Source organism: Bos grunniens, chromosome 1 (genome assembly GCF_055505025.1).
Source record: "Bos grunniens cultivar Pamir isolate PY7600 chromosome 1, Bosgru_T2T1.0, whole genome shotgun sequence".
Classification (NCBI taxonomy): Eukaryota; Metazoa; Chordata; class Mammalia; order Artiodactyla; family Bovidae; genus Bos; species Bos grunniens.
The window spans coordinates 73971860-73987031 of record NC_141165.1 but is presented as its reverse complement, the minus strand read 5'-3'; the positions used below and the strand labels follow the sequence as shown (position 1 = coordinate 73987031).

Sequence of the window (15172 nt, the reverse complement as noted above, 5' to 3'; positions counted from 1 at the left end):
GGAGATGACACCATGTATCCTACAGAGACCATGGCTAAATAAGAAAGTATAATGAGCCTGCAGAGTCTGGCATGCTGTGGGCAAATGCTAATTATTTTCCTTATTAATAAACATTAAAAACAAATACAATTTTATATATACACTACATATTTATAATTTCTATACTATAACAAAAAAAATTCCTTCTGCAGATCAAACACAGTGAAAGTAGTAAAAGACTAACCGACTGACCAAGACAGTGTGAATGCTAAACCCTGCAAATAAGCTACAGCTGTAGCTAAACCCCACCCCCCAAGATAACTACCGTCAGTATCAATTACAACACCAAGTGATTCAAACTGACTCAATACCCCAAGCAGGTCACAGCTTTAAACCACGTTCCCGTATACTCAGTGTGGTCTTACTTTTTGCAGTAATTAATGGGATCTTCTTCACTACTGCTGTTAAGAGTTGCTGGATGGTCTCTAAATGGTCTATCCTGAGAAGGACAAAAGAAAATTTGGGTAGCGAATACATACAGTGGTTTCTCTGTGTGTGTATATATGTATGAATTTATGTATGTATGAAATATTTCTCCTTTACAAGGGAATTAAACCCAACTATATCTGCATGTCCTTCCTTCTATATATTGCCTTGTTTATAAACAAAAAGCATTTAATGCTTAAAGTCAACACTAAAACAGATGAGACCCCAGGAATGACAAATAATGCAAACTTGACATTTCATATTTTAAAATAGTCATGTAATCTTTCTGTAGTGAGACTGTCACTAGAGCAGAGACTCATAGTGTTATTACAGTTCATGCTGTCAACTCTGTGAAAGTGGCTAAGTCTCTACCGTCCAAGCAGTTTGAGGTACTTCAAAATATGCTAGAAGTGGGTTTCCCCCAGTTTGGAAATGAGAAAATCTCAGTATTTCTAGAAGCAGCACTGAGTGTGTATGGGCCATAAAAAGGCAGCTGTTTAAGACTGGGCACATGTGTGGATACTGCAACACAAAATGTACACACACCTGAGCAATTACATCATAAATTTCACACCCAAAGATGGAGCAAAGAAACTTGATGTTGGCAAGCTCAAAGGAAGGGAGACCTATAATTGCATCCAAGGCCCTTAATCAGGTGCCGCTCGGAGGTCACATCGAGGTGTTAAATGAAGCCTCCTGAGCTGTGCAGCAAATGGTAATACTTGTTCACCACACATGGACAGAAGCTTCTACCCATCAAAGGGCTTAATGCATACAGAAAACTCTACATATAGTTGTCACAGGGATGGTTTTTTTTTCAAGTACCATAACATACTAAAAGCACAAACCCCTTAGAAAGGACTGAAATAATTACTTAATGACATAGTTTCCCAGCTCAGAACTGTCTTCTGTTTTCACTGCTGTCTGACCATCCTGGGAGGGGCCCCCTGGTGCAGGTGTTTCCGGTTCTGTCTTCACTACAAGGGAATAGAAACAATGAGAGCGCTATTAGGGCTCAATGATGGAACGACACCTGTGGACAGAAACAATGGGAACCCAGTGAGGGTGCTGCCACAGCTGCAGAGACAGCCAGGGTGCTGGGATAGCGCCTGTCGTCACGGGATCAGCAGACAAGGGGAGAACTGTTAGCCTGTGTCTCATGACAAAGGCAGGGCAATAAAATGGCTTTTAGATATTTCTTAGAAGGCTAACCACACCACTGTGGAAGACCACACACATGCACTCTTACACTTGAACAACGCCACATTAAAATACAATGCTGGCCTGTTCTAAGTTTAATATCCTATTGTTTATCATCTCTCCAGCTAAGTTTATCAACTTTTAGCATTATCTTAGTGTTCTGAGACACACAGCAAAAAACAAAAAAATCAGATCTTTTGTACTGGGAAAAATCCGAACTCATCACATGAGGCTTTTCAGTTCAGTTCAGTTGCTCAGTTGTGTCCGACTCTTTGCGACCCCATGAACGGCAGCACACCAGGCCTCCCTGTCCATCACCAACTCCCGGAGTCCACCCAAACCCATGTCCATTGAGTCAGTGATGCCATCCAACCATCTCATCCTCTGTCGTCCCCTTCTCCTCCTGCCCTCAATCGTTCCCAGCATCAGGGTCTTTTCAAATGAGTCAGCTCTTCGCATCAGGTGGCCAAAGTATTGGAGCTTCAGCTTCAACATCAGTCCTTCCAATGAACACCCGGGGCTGATCTGCTTTAGGATGGACTGGTTGGATCTCCTTGCAGTCCAAGGGACTCTCAAGAGTCTTCTCCAACACCACAGTTTAAAAGCATCAATTCTTTGGTGCTCAGCTTTCTTCACAGTCCAACTCTCACATCCATACATGACCACTCAAAAAACCGTAGCCTTGACCAGACAGACCTTTGTTGACAAAGTAATGTCTCTGCTTTTCGATATGCTGTCTAGGTTGGTCATAACTTTCCTTCCAAGGAGTAAGCGTCTTTTAATTTCATGGCTGCAGTCACCATCTGCAGTGATTTTGGAGCCCACAAAAATAAAGTCAGTCACTGTTTCCCCATCTATTTGCCATGGAGTGATGGGACCGGATGCCATGATCTTACCAAATCTACTGACGGAAGATAACTGTGTCAGGAGCATGTGTCTTCCTTCTATAGTCTCTGATCAAAACACTGTGCATGCACACGTGTGCATGCGTGCACACTTCTTTTGCACCAGCTCCCCTGCCGTCAGTCTATCCCCTTACGACTCACCTTGTACACGAGCACCAGTACATGCGCCTAAAGCAGCGTGCTAGTGTCATTTTCTACTCAACATCCCTCAATAGTTTCATATAAGCAAAGGTCTACAAGTGAGATACACAGTGTATCTTCCCCCTTTTCACTGATGCATAACTTGCAAAAAATGCACAAATATTAAGGGTACAGTTTGATAAATTTTACCTACATATACATCCATGCACCCAGCACCTCAATCAAAATGCAGACTATTTCCAGTCCTCAGCCAGGGTCCCTTATGCTTCTAGCATTCCTCTCTGCCAATTCCACTTTAAATTTTATATAACTGGAATCACATCGTGTATACCCTTTTGTGTCAGCATCTTTTTGGCTATTAAAAAAAAAAAAAAAAAGGAAAGCTTGTATATGTATCTGGGTGCACATATGCATGCATTTCCTAGAAGTGTACCTCCTGGAACACATGACAGATAACATGTTTAACTTTACCAGAAACTGCCAAACTCATTTCCAAAGTTATTATGTCAATTTGTAGCCCCACAAGCAGGGTATGTGAGTTCCAGTTGCTTCACATCCTTGTCAACACTTAGCAATGCAGTTCTTTTAATTCTGGTGAAAGAACAGTATCACTATGGTTTTAACTTGCATTCCTTTGACGACTGATGAGGGTGAACAACTTTTCATTTCATTGTATTTAAATATCCTCTTCTGTAAAGTATCTGTTTATACTTCTTGCTCTTTAAAAAAAAATTCAGCGTCTTTTTCATACTGACTTTTAGGTCTTCTATATTCTGGGGAGAACTCTTTGTCAGATATATCAATTGCAAATATCTTTCAGGATGTATGTGGCGACTTTCACTCTTAAATTTTGTCCATCCGATACAGTAAAGTTCCTAGTATTAATAAAGTCTAATTTATCAATCTGTTCTTTCATGGCTGCTTTTCTTGTGTTTTCTTTGCCCAAAGTCATGAAGATATTCTCATATTCTCTTCCAGAAGCTTTACTGTTTCATCCTTCACATTTAGGTCTAGGACCCAATGCAAATTAAATTTTATGATGTAAGTAAGGTAGGGGCCAAGTTTTCTTCTTTCCCCCAAAAGGATATATCTAATTAGCCCAGTACAACTTATTGAAAAGAACATCTTTTCCCTGCTGAGTCTGTCATAAATCAGGTAAGTACTGGCTATATTCCCTGTGCTGAACAGTACACCTCTGAGCCTGTCTTACATCCAACGGTTTGCACCTTCCATTGCCTGACCCCTACATTCTGTCTGTTCTTGAACCAATACTACGCTATCTCAATTATGTAGCCTTACAGTATATATACATCTGGTGACCCAAGTCCCCCAGCTTTTTATTCAAGATTGTATCAGCTACTCTAGGCCTGTGCATTCCCATATACATTTTAGACTATCTTGTCAATTTCTACACAAACACCAAAACAACACTAGAGATTCTGAATGGGACTGTACTGAACCCATGTCCTTTTGGGAGACAGACTAAAATCAGGTATTTCAGTAAATTTATATAATTAATTGTAATTGTATATCCTTCAAGTTCTTTTAGGTCTTTAAGTTTCTCTCATAAATATTTAGTGGATCGTTGGCAGTTAATTTCTATATAGAACTCGAAGTGGCTTTTATATGTATACCAACTTGTATTGAGTGACCTTGCTAATTCCACTGTCAGCAAGACGTCTTCCCCCAACCCCTAGTGATTCTGAGACGTCAAGAAACAGAAGGAAGCCCTCAGAAAAAGTTCAGACACTCTAGTTCTGTAGATGCAAGTATATGCTATTTATTTATTTGGCCACATGGCACTGCTTGTGGTTCTCTTAGTTCCTCAGCTGGGGACTGAACCTGCCATAGAGTGAAAGCACCAAGTCCTAACTACACCAGGGAATTCCTGTAAATACAATAATTTAATCTGGCACTCAATCACAAAATCATATAATCAGTATTTTCAGGTTGGGAGAGCTATTTACTGGATAGGCTCTTCTAAGACTTACATATAATAGCCCCAAACTGGAAACAAACCTAATGTCCACCAACAAGAGACAGGATAAACATACTATGGTCTATCCATTCACCTCTACAGTATGGAATACTACTTAGCAACAACATGGCTGAATCTCAAAAAACACTGAGTGGGTGAATTAAATCAGACACAAAAGAATGCATGTGCTTCCATTCACATGAAGTTAAAAAACAGACACGATTAATCTATCATAGAAATTGAAACAGTGGCTGCCTACAGGGGATGAGAATTCCTATAGTGTGAATGGGATGCTAGGTTCATGCAGTTGTCAAAATTCATCAAATGGTATGCTTAATTAAAATCAAAACAGAAATGCTCTGGTCCAGTCCAAAATTAATTGAATCAGAATCTGTATGAGGACTATGATACACACCTGCTACTGAGGAGAGATGCTGGTTTAGGTTAGCATCTTTCATCATGACTGACATACTTCTCCTATAAGAACTAATCAGTAAATACTTTAGGCTTTGTGGGTCATGTGAACTCAGCTGGAATGACCAAACTCTGAGGCTGCAGTGCACACACGGACAATATACAAATGAATCGGCATGGCCATGTGCCAATACTGCTAAGTCACTTCAGTCGTGTCCGACTCTGTGTGACCCCATAGGCTCCCCCGTCCCTGGGATTCTCCAGGCAGAAACACTGGAGTGGGTCGCCATTTCCTTCTCCAATGCATGAAAGTGAAAAGTCAAAGTGAAGTCACTCAGTCGTGTCCAACCCTCAGTGACCCCATGGACTACAGCCCACCAGGCTCCTCCATCCATGGGATTTTCCAAGCAAGAGTACTGGAGTGGGGTGCCATTGCCTTCTCCGATGTGCCAATAAAACCTATTTAAAAAATGTGCAGCAGACTGCAGTCAGCCAACCCTTGCTTCAGATGGTCATGCTGTAAGTTTCAAATCCATCTCTTCCCAAGACTATTGTGAGAGATCCTGGAATGCCTGAAAAGAAGTATTTCAAATTCTGACTGCACTGCCTTCTAGTTTTCTAGACTTTGGAAGTACAGACTTAGTATTTCCAAACTTCAGTTTCCTCACTGGCAAAATGGGCATTAACAGCTCTTTTCAGGTACTTTGATCATTAGTGATATATAGATATATATATAGCACCACGCAGCTAGCATGGTGCCAGGTACATTTTAGGCTCTTACATAAGGTAGCTATCATTATTGTAGATCTTACAGATGTCAAAATGTTTTGTTCTAACACACTGTACTCTCTCCATCCAGTCAATAGTCATAAGTGTCCCCACTGCCAGCTGCCAACATCTGACCCTACCTACAGCTCCTTTACATAACTGTACACCCCAGGTGAGTCCCCTTGATTGGTCTACTCGCCCAAACAAGCCCTGTGAGTCTTCGTCTCTACTATTTCCTTAACCTGGCATGCCTCTCCATAGTCAAAAATGCTTCACTCTTAAAGTTCTGGTTAAAATCCGTGTCCTATACAAAGTGTTATCCACCTCCACAACCCTCACGTTCCATGGACCACACATCCTAGACTAAACTATTTCAGCATTCATTTTTCAGATCATCTACCGTGCATTTATCAATCACTGCTTGCTGTCTACTGCAACTCTCTCCAACCTGATTATAAATTCTTAGGGGGCAGAATGATGCTTTATACATCTCTACTTCCCTCAATTAAGTCTCTATATAAACACCCTACGTATTTTTGAAGCGACTGATTCATGAATGCTGAAATTCAAGGGAGTCTTATGATAGTAATGTCTTGCATAAAACTTCTGGGCAAACATACTGTGGGAAATGACATACCTTTTGTAACAGCTGCTGGAGCAGAGCTGGGGACAACTGGAGTTGGGGCAGCCACAGGCAGAATGGCAGGTGATTTGCTGGTAGAAAACGACTGAACCACTAACAGGCAAAAGAGGAGGGGAGGATATAAGAAATACATAAATTATTTTAATGAAAATAATCTATCTCCCAGGTGACAGCTCTACTGTAGATGACTAGCACAAAAACAATTTCAGTGTAACAGAAATGGTAAGGTCCTTGCTTTACACAGATTTATAAGGTGGGCTGTTTACTATTAGTACCAGGGTAACTGAGCTGTTATTGTCAACCGTGGAAATGCAGGCTTGGTCACTAACCTCAGAAAGTAAAAACCCAATTGACCTGTACTCTCATAAATGTTTAAGATCTACTCCCCTGCTCAACTTTAGAAATGAGCAGTTATTTAGAAGTCAATGGATCTCTTGGGTGTTACTTTCAGTCCCAGAGCTGGTGCTAGGAAGTATGGTGACAGCTCAAGGGCAGGCTGTACAAGGCAGGAGTGGCCACCAAAGGACGGACTACAGACCTTCCCAGCAGACAGACCCTCCCACCAGACACACCCTCCAGGCAAAGAGACTTAGAGACAACCACACCCAACAGGTGAAGGACTCACCTTTATTCACAGGCATCAGTATCGTCTGCACACCTCCAGACGTGTTTACACTGAGTGGTTTGAGCTGGCTGGGGATCGTCAGGACAGCCTGCTGGGGATTGGATTGACTGGAGTGAATCTTTAACAATCCTAAAATAAGTTGGAAGATAAGGCCAAGCTGAAGATCAGATGCTTCCTTAAAGTTCCTGCCTTCTTTAGCATTCACATTTTCTCACAGCAGGATGTTCTTAGGACATGTACTCTTTCCATAAAGAAAGAGCCAGAAGCATGAGGCAATGGATGAAGCAGGTTTCTCAAGGAGACAATGATGCAACAATAATGATTTATTTTTTACCCTGCTATCACAAGTAATACAAAAATTTTTGAAAAAGTGGAAATAATAGAAAAAAGCCACAGAGTCCTACTGCAGAGACAACCAGTATCATTATTTTGAGATAGTTTTTCTCAATGTTAGTTTTCTATGACTATTTATTTGTTTTACATACAGCTGTGATACAAACTGGATGTAAAATTTTGTATTTTTGGTTTGGATAATTATCATTTTCCTACTTGAAAACCTTCTCTGGCTCTGGTCTGCCTAGAGGATGTTTCCAAAATTAGTCAAACACAAGGAGTCCATTTTAATCTGGTCCTAATTTATCTACATCTCCTTCACAACATCTCTACGTATCTAATGCTTCAATCTATGTACTCACCAGAACTTACAGTTTCCTATCTTTGTGCAGCCTTTATTTTTCAAACCAGATAGTCTCCACTTATTTTAGAAAGGTTCATCCTCTCCTACTTCGCTTTAAAGCAATTTCCATACTCCCATTTCCATCATACAACTATTCTAGGCATTCAGAGGGCCAGTGGAAGAGTGACAGAAAGAGTACACAAGAAACAGCGGAAACGCATGTGAGAGAAACCGAAGAATACCAACAGAGGCTAAAGGTCCTTCAAGGCACTGGAATGCAGTTGGATCTCAAATACTTTCAAGAACAAAGCCTTCAATAAACAAAATCATTCTCTGGAATCAGTGAATGTTAGATCGTCAAGCAGTAGTTAGTTACTGAGATGTGCCCCCAACCCCCGCCCAAGAGTACAATTACCTGTTTCTTCATATTTTAACAATTCTTATTTCTATTTTAATACTATACTATACGCTTATCAGTTGAAAAGTTACAAAGGGCTAAAAGGCATATAACTAAAAACAGCCATCCTTTGCTCCACCTCCCTGTCTTCATCTTGTTCACAGGTAGCATCCACTTTTAACCCTTTTGGTCTTTTAAAACAATGTGTATATTGTAGGCCTTGATTCAATTTGATGTAACATTTTAATGCTACACACTGACTATTAGGGTAGATAAGCTTTAGACCCTATCTTCCCTCTCCTCCAATAATGGCCTCTATTGATCCAAAGAATACCATGATACTATGATTCCATTTCATTTTCTGGAGTTAAAAATTTTCTTCCTTTTCATCTGCTTATTTAGTTCTCTTTCAACAACATACCAAAGTCTTCCCATGTCCTTCAAAAACACTACAAACCTCCCCCTAAATACAGAGTTCTCCTCCATATGGTCAAACCTCTTAAATAATTTACACTTCCATTTTTAAAGTCAGAGCTATCCTTCCCAGGGTGCTCTGATCTGCTTGCTCCATCTAGACTGCTGGTTTCTAGGCCTGCGGCCAAGGTCTCAGCTGTGGAACATACTTCATAGCTACCCTGAGAGTTCCCTTTGCCTTCCTTCTATTTTTGTCCTTTTTCCTGGTCTACATCTCTTAGCTCTGATGAAACATATATTTTAATTATGCTCCGAGACAGAATCTAGAAAATACATTTGAAAGGCTGCCTGTCAGAAAATATCTACCCTCATACTTAGTAAAGATTGGGCCAACTGCAGAACTCTAGACTACAAGAATTCCCCTCTAGAATTTTGAAAAGCAAAAATTTTGAAAACCAGCTTCCAGTACTGCTACTGAGAAATCCAATGATAATGTAATTACTAAACTTTTCTGTTTACTTCTGGAACTCCTTTTAGTCTGATATTGCCAGAGGTCCCTAATACAGCAAAGTTTCTTTCTTAGTTTAGTGTCTACTTCTTGGTCTGTCCCCTGCTTCCATCTTGTGCCCCACAGATTAATCTAAATGCTATAGCCAATGACTTATTAAAAGATACAGGCAGCTCATGTTACTCCTTAGTGGAAGACCCCTACAATGGCTTCTCTTGAAGTAAAAATCAATGTTTTTACAATGATCCACAAAGGCCCTATGTGATTTGGCCCCATCACTCTGACTTTACCTCCTAGTACTCTTTCCCTTGCTTACTCTGTTCCAGTCACAATGGGAATCTTGTTCAAAATAGTTTGTAATGCACACAAAAAAATTAATTGAAAAATTATCAAGATTATGCTACTGCTAAGTTGCTTCAGTCGTGTCCGACTCTGTGCGACCCCATAGACAGCAGCCCACCAGGCTCCCCTGTCCCTGGGATTCTCCAGGCAAGAACACTGGAGTGGGTTGCCATTTCCTTCTCCAATGCATGAAAGTGAAAAGTGAAAGTGACATCACTCAGTTGTGTCCAACTCTTAGCGACCCCATGGACTGCAGCCTACCAGGCTCCTCTGTCCATGGGATTTTCCAGGCAAGAGTACTGGAGTGGGGTGCCATTGCCTTTATACCTCAATTTAAAAAAACAAGAATCCACACACACAAAATTAATGGATAGTAGAAAATAATGAGTCTCTTATTCATTTCTTACAATAGTAATTCCTTCCACTTCTATAATTTCTACTCCAGTGCTAATACACTACCTCTAAACATTCAGTTAGCAGAGAACAAGCAATCCTCATAAAAGAAAAATTGGTCAATCTTAACTGAGGGGTAGAAACCATGGGAAAATAAATGAGCCTTAATGTTTTGGTACTTAACCATCCAAAAAGCAAATGAAACATAGGGTTTTGATTTGGAGTCATAAATGGAACTTATGTGCAAAGTACATCGTGTGAAATGTTGGGCTGGATGAAGTTCAAGCTGGAATCAAGACTGCTGGGAGAACTATCAATAACCTCAGATATGCAGATGACACCATCCTAATGGCAGAAAGCGAAGAGGAACTAAAGAGCCTCTTGATGAAGGTGAAAGAGGACAGTGAAAAAGCTGGCTTAAAACTCAACATTCAGAAAGCTAAGATCATGGCATCTGGTCCCATCACCTCACTGTAAATAAATGGGGAAAAAATGGAAATAGTGACAGACTTTATTTTCTTGGGCTCCAAAATCACTGTGGATGGTGACTGCAATCACGAAATTAAAAGACTTGCTCCTTGGAAGAAAAGCTATGACAAATCAAGATAGCGTATTAAAAAGTAGAGACATCACTTTGCCAAAAAAGGTTCATATCATCAAAGCTATGGTTTTTCCAGTTGTCATGTATGGATGTGAGAGTTGGACCATAAAGAAAGCTGAATACCAAAGAATTAATGCTTTTGACTGGAGAAGACTCCTGAGAGGCCCTTGGACTGCAAGGAGATCAAATCAGTTAATCCTAAAGGAAATCAACCCTGAATATTCATTGAAACAAATGATGCTGAAGCTCCAAAACTGGCCACCTGATGTGAAGGGCTGCTGACTCACTGGAAAAGACCCTGATGCTGGGAAATACTGAAGGCAGGAGAAGACAACAGAGGATGAGGTGGTTGGATAACATCACCAATTCAATGAACACGAGTTTGAGCAAAATCCAGGAGACAGTCAAGGACAGGGAAACCTGACATGCTGTAGTCCATGGGGTCACAAAGAGTTGGACACAAGTGAGCAACTAAACAACAATGGAATCTAGTGATAATAACAACATGGTTGGTTCTCCCTTGGGCTGGCCCGCTGTTCTAACAGTGTCTCCCACTCTAATAAACTATATTTCCCTCTCATTCTGTCTCATCTCTGGAAATTCTTTTCCAACGTGTGCTTGGACCACGGCATTTCTGGTGGCTCGTACAGGGAACCTGGGGTCTCTTCCCCCACCTCCTCGCTTCTCCTTTCTCATAGGGACCCTCTGCCACCAGGCAAGTGCTGTGGAAGCAACTGAGGAACTCTGGCCAGGGTTACCCTCTGGTGTGTTCCAAAGGCCCCACTGCTCACTGTGCCCCAGTAGCTGCCACCTGAACGGGTAAGGGTCTCTCTTTTGTCTTCTTTACAACTGAGGACTAGGCCAACCAATATTGTGTGGGCACGGGTCAGGCACTTAGAAGCCATTAAGGCACCTGCCACATGAAGACTGCCATGTGAGGATAAGGGGGACATGGAATGCATCAGGCCACAAGGGCATCCACCCTCAGCAAGACAATTTCTGTGGACCGTGTCAGGCACAAAGTGGTTGAACCAAAAGAGACCACTGTCCCCTGGCCACCGCCTCCCTGAAAGGATTTAAGGTGGATTCCTCAGCCTTAAAAAAAAAGAAAAACAAAAATACCCTCATAAAAAAAATTTGGTCAATTTTAATTGGGAGGTAGAAACCATGGGAAAAATAAACGAGAATTTCCACAAAATTTTTTTTGTTAGTTTTGAAAATACCCAAGTGTTGTCAAGATGATTTAATTAGACTGAAGAGCTCACAAGCCTGTGCTTTTATTTTAGCAAACTATATGCAGTAACAGGGAAGAATATCCACAATCTTTATGCAAAGGGACTGGGGCATGTGTTGTTGTTTAGTTGCTAAGTTGTGTCCAACGCTTTAAGACACCATGAACTGCAGCACTCCAAGCTTCCCTGTTCTTCATTATATCCCAAGGTTTGCTCAAACTCATGTCCAGTGAGTCAGTGATACCATCCAACCATCTCATGTCGACCCCTTCTCCTCCCACCCTCAATCTTTCCCAGCATCAGGGTCTTTTCCAATGAGTTGACTATATGTATGTGTATGTATTTATGTATGTTTCTCTGTATGTACATATGTGTCTGTAAATGATATATGTTATTGTTAAGTCACTAAGTAATGTCTGACTCTCGGCAACCCCATGGACTGTATGTAGCATGCCATGCCCCTCTGCACTCCACTATCTCCCTGAGTTTGCTCAAATTCATGTCCATTGAGTTGCTGATGCTATCCATCTCATCCTCTGTTGCCCCCTTCTCCTTTCTGCCCTCAATCTTTCCCAGCATTAGGGTCTTTCCAGTGAGCCGGCAGTCCTTTGCATCAGGTGGCTATATTTAGTAGTATAAATAGCCTATCAAAGGCAGTCAGATTTTTCTCTAAAATAGTTATGGAGAACAACAACCGTAAGCAAACCTTCGGTTTTTACAGCTTTTTGAATTTCAGAATTGTAGGTAAGGGAACGTGGACTAACAACGATGATACTAAAAATGACAATAGCAGCAATTATTTATATAATCATTACTACATGTCAGACAGTACCCTAGGCATTTAAACTTCATGAGGTAAGCATTAGGCAATCCAGCTTCAGGATTTGTGCTCTAGCTTACCCAAAGAAGTAAAAGGCACACTTTTCTGAGGCCATTCAGTATGGGCATGGAGACAGGACACATTTTACCAAACCTCAGGCATGTCATTCTGACACAACTTAATACAGTAACTACTGTTAAAAACCATGTCTTGGACTCAAAATTTACATCTTTACGTTTAAAATTTTACATTTTATGTACTTTATGAAAGCAAAAAGAAATGTAGGATGTTTTGCTATGAGCTCCATTCAAAACTGATGAGAAATACCCAGAGTTCCAGATGGCTGAAGTTTTACTATATCACTTAAAAATTCTTACTCAATCCATAAAAACATTTCAGACTTGAAAATTTATACCTACATTTTAAATAATACTTCATCTAGAAAGAAGCTATATGAAAAATGCCTCCAAGTTAATGGTTTTTAATAATTTATTATACAAAATTTTGGGGAGAGTCCCTTGGACTGCAAGGAGATCCAACCAGTCCATCCTAAAGGAGATCAGTCCTGGGTGTTCATTGGAAGGACTGATGCTGAAGCTGAAACTCCAATACTTTGGCCACCTCATGTGAAGAGCTGACTCACTGGAAAAGACCCTGATGCTGGGAGGGATTGGGGGCAGGAGGAGAAGGGGACGACAGATGCGATGGCTGGATGGCATCACCAACTCGATGGATCTGAGTCTGAGTGAACTCCAGGAGTTGGTGATGGACAGGGAGGCCTGGCGTGCTGTGATTCATGGGGTCGCAAAGAGTCGGACACAAATGAGCTGAACTGAGGAGCTTCCAGAAATATTCTAGGCCAAAGAAGGGAAAGGGAAATAAAATGATGATACAACTGACCTGACACTGTGGCTTTTCCAGAGATGGGGTTTGGTGTGGACACCAGGGACGTGGCGCTGATGACAGAGGGGGCAGGAGCCTTGCAGGATCCCACAGCGGCCTGGCTCACACACACTTGCTGCTGTCCGGAAGTTTTCATGACAGAACCCACAGTAGACGATGAACCAGGAGTTGTTCCTTCTGACTGCTAAACCATAGAACCAGAAACAATAAAAATTAAGAAGAAAGTAGTGTAACTTACTTAGAACAGTGACTGCCATGTAGCACACCCAAAATATTAGCTAATAGCTGTTATTAACTACCTATTCAATGTCATGCCATGTAAAAAAATTGCTTCTTTAGTTTGGCAGTTCCTATGCTTTCAGACTTCATGGACCAGGACATTTTAAAAATTTCAAAATGAGGACGTATTCTAGGATTACCACATTAAGAAATTCACCACCTATTTATCACTTTATAAAATAAGGTCCGTCTAGTCAAGGCTATGGTTTTCCCAGTAGTCATGTATGGATGTGAGGGCTGAACTATAAGAAAGCTGAGTGCTGAAGAACTGAGGCTTTTGAACTGTGGTGATGGAGAGGACTTTTGAGAGTCCCTTGGGCTACAAGGAGATCAAACCAGTCAGTCCTAAAGGAAATCAATTCTGAATATTCATTGGAAGGACTGATGCTGAAGATGAAACTCCAATACTTTGGCCACCTGATGCAAAGAAATGACTCACTGGAAAAGACCCTGGTGCTGGGAAAGATTGAAGGCGGGAGGAGAAGGGGACGACAGAGGATGGGATGGTTGGATGGCATCACCGACTCAATGGACATGAGTTTGAGTAAACTCCGGGAGTTGGTGATGGACAGGGAGGCCTGGCGTGCTGCAGTCCATGGGGTCACATAGAGTCGGACATGACTGAGAGACTGAACTGACTGATAAAACAATATTTCAACTTATCACCCGCAATCAGACATAATCTCAGAATGTGAGAATGGAATAGTATGACTTTATTAAAAACTCAGTATAATATTTTAAAGTTTGTCATATTATTCAACAAACATCTATACAAAGCACAGTGTTAAATATTAGGGTCCCGAGATAAAAGCCCTCAAGGAGAGGGTTACCAGACAGTGAAGAAGGCTGCGGCAGGCAAGGGTACAAGACAGCATGACAAGTGAGAGGGTCACTCCTTCAGCCTAGGGATGGGAGGGAGAGAACTGGGAGCGTTAGGGATATCTTGAAGACAGGAAAAGGGGGAAATAAGAGGGTCTTCCCTGGAAGGAGAGAGCATGCAGAAAGTCAGAGGGGTAAGAAAGAGCGTATGTTCAAGGAACTGCAAAGTAGAGTGGTATGAGTAGGCATGTGAGGAGAAGCAGTAGTTGCAGGAGGTGTAAAGCCTGGGAAGTGAGCATCTTGGGATGTCAAGACAATTCAAAAGGGAAACAGACTTTTCAACAAATGTTGCTGGCCAACTGGATACTTACAAACAGAAGAATAAAGTTTGGCCCCCTATCTCATACTGTATACAAAGGCTAATTCAAAATGGACAAAGAGGTAAATGTAAGGGCCAAAACTAGAAAACTCTTAGAAGAAAACATAGGCTTATATTTTCTGACTTTGGATTAGGCAATGGTTTTTTACTAGCATAAACATAAGCAATGAAAGAAAAACTGATAGGGGACTTCCCTGGTGGTGCAGTGGATAGGAATCCACCTGCCAATGCAGGGAACATGGGTTTGATCCCTGGTCCAGGAGGATTCCA

General features: G+C 41.3%; 1 protein-coding gene across 21 annotated transcripts in view; it reads right to left on the bottom strand.

The window, feature by feature from the left end:
• Positions 1-15172, bottom strand: part of YEATS2 (YEATS domain containing 2) — a 103572-nt gene that overhangs the window by 8438 nt on the left and 79962 nt on the right. For 18 of the 21 annotated variants that reach the window (XR_015162443.1, XR_015162432.1, XR_015162434.1 and 15 more), the window contains 5 exons: positions 13423-13609; positions 7140-7268; positions 6509-6607; positions 1340-1442; positions 405-478 (listed from right to left, as the gene is read on the bottom strand). Coding sequence is in view for 14 of the 21 variants with exons in the window: in XM_086396240.1 (XP_086252366.1) it covers positions 405-478; positions 1340-1442; positions 6509-6607; positions 7140-7268; positions 13423-13609 (592 nt within the window). In the remaining 7 variants the exon portion in view is untranslated. The remainder of the gene's footprint in view (positions 1-404; positions 479-1339; positions 1443-6508; positions 6608-7139; positions 7269-13422; positions 13610-15172) is intronic. The other 3 variants (XR_015162451.1, XR_015162456.1, XR_015162462.1) reach the window with 1 other exon arrangement.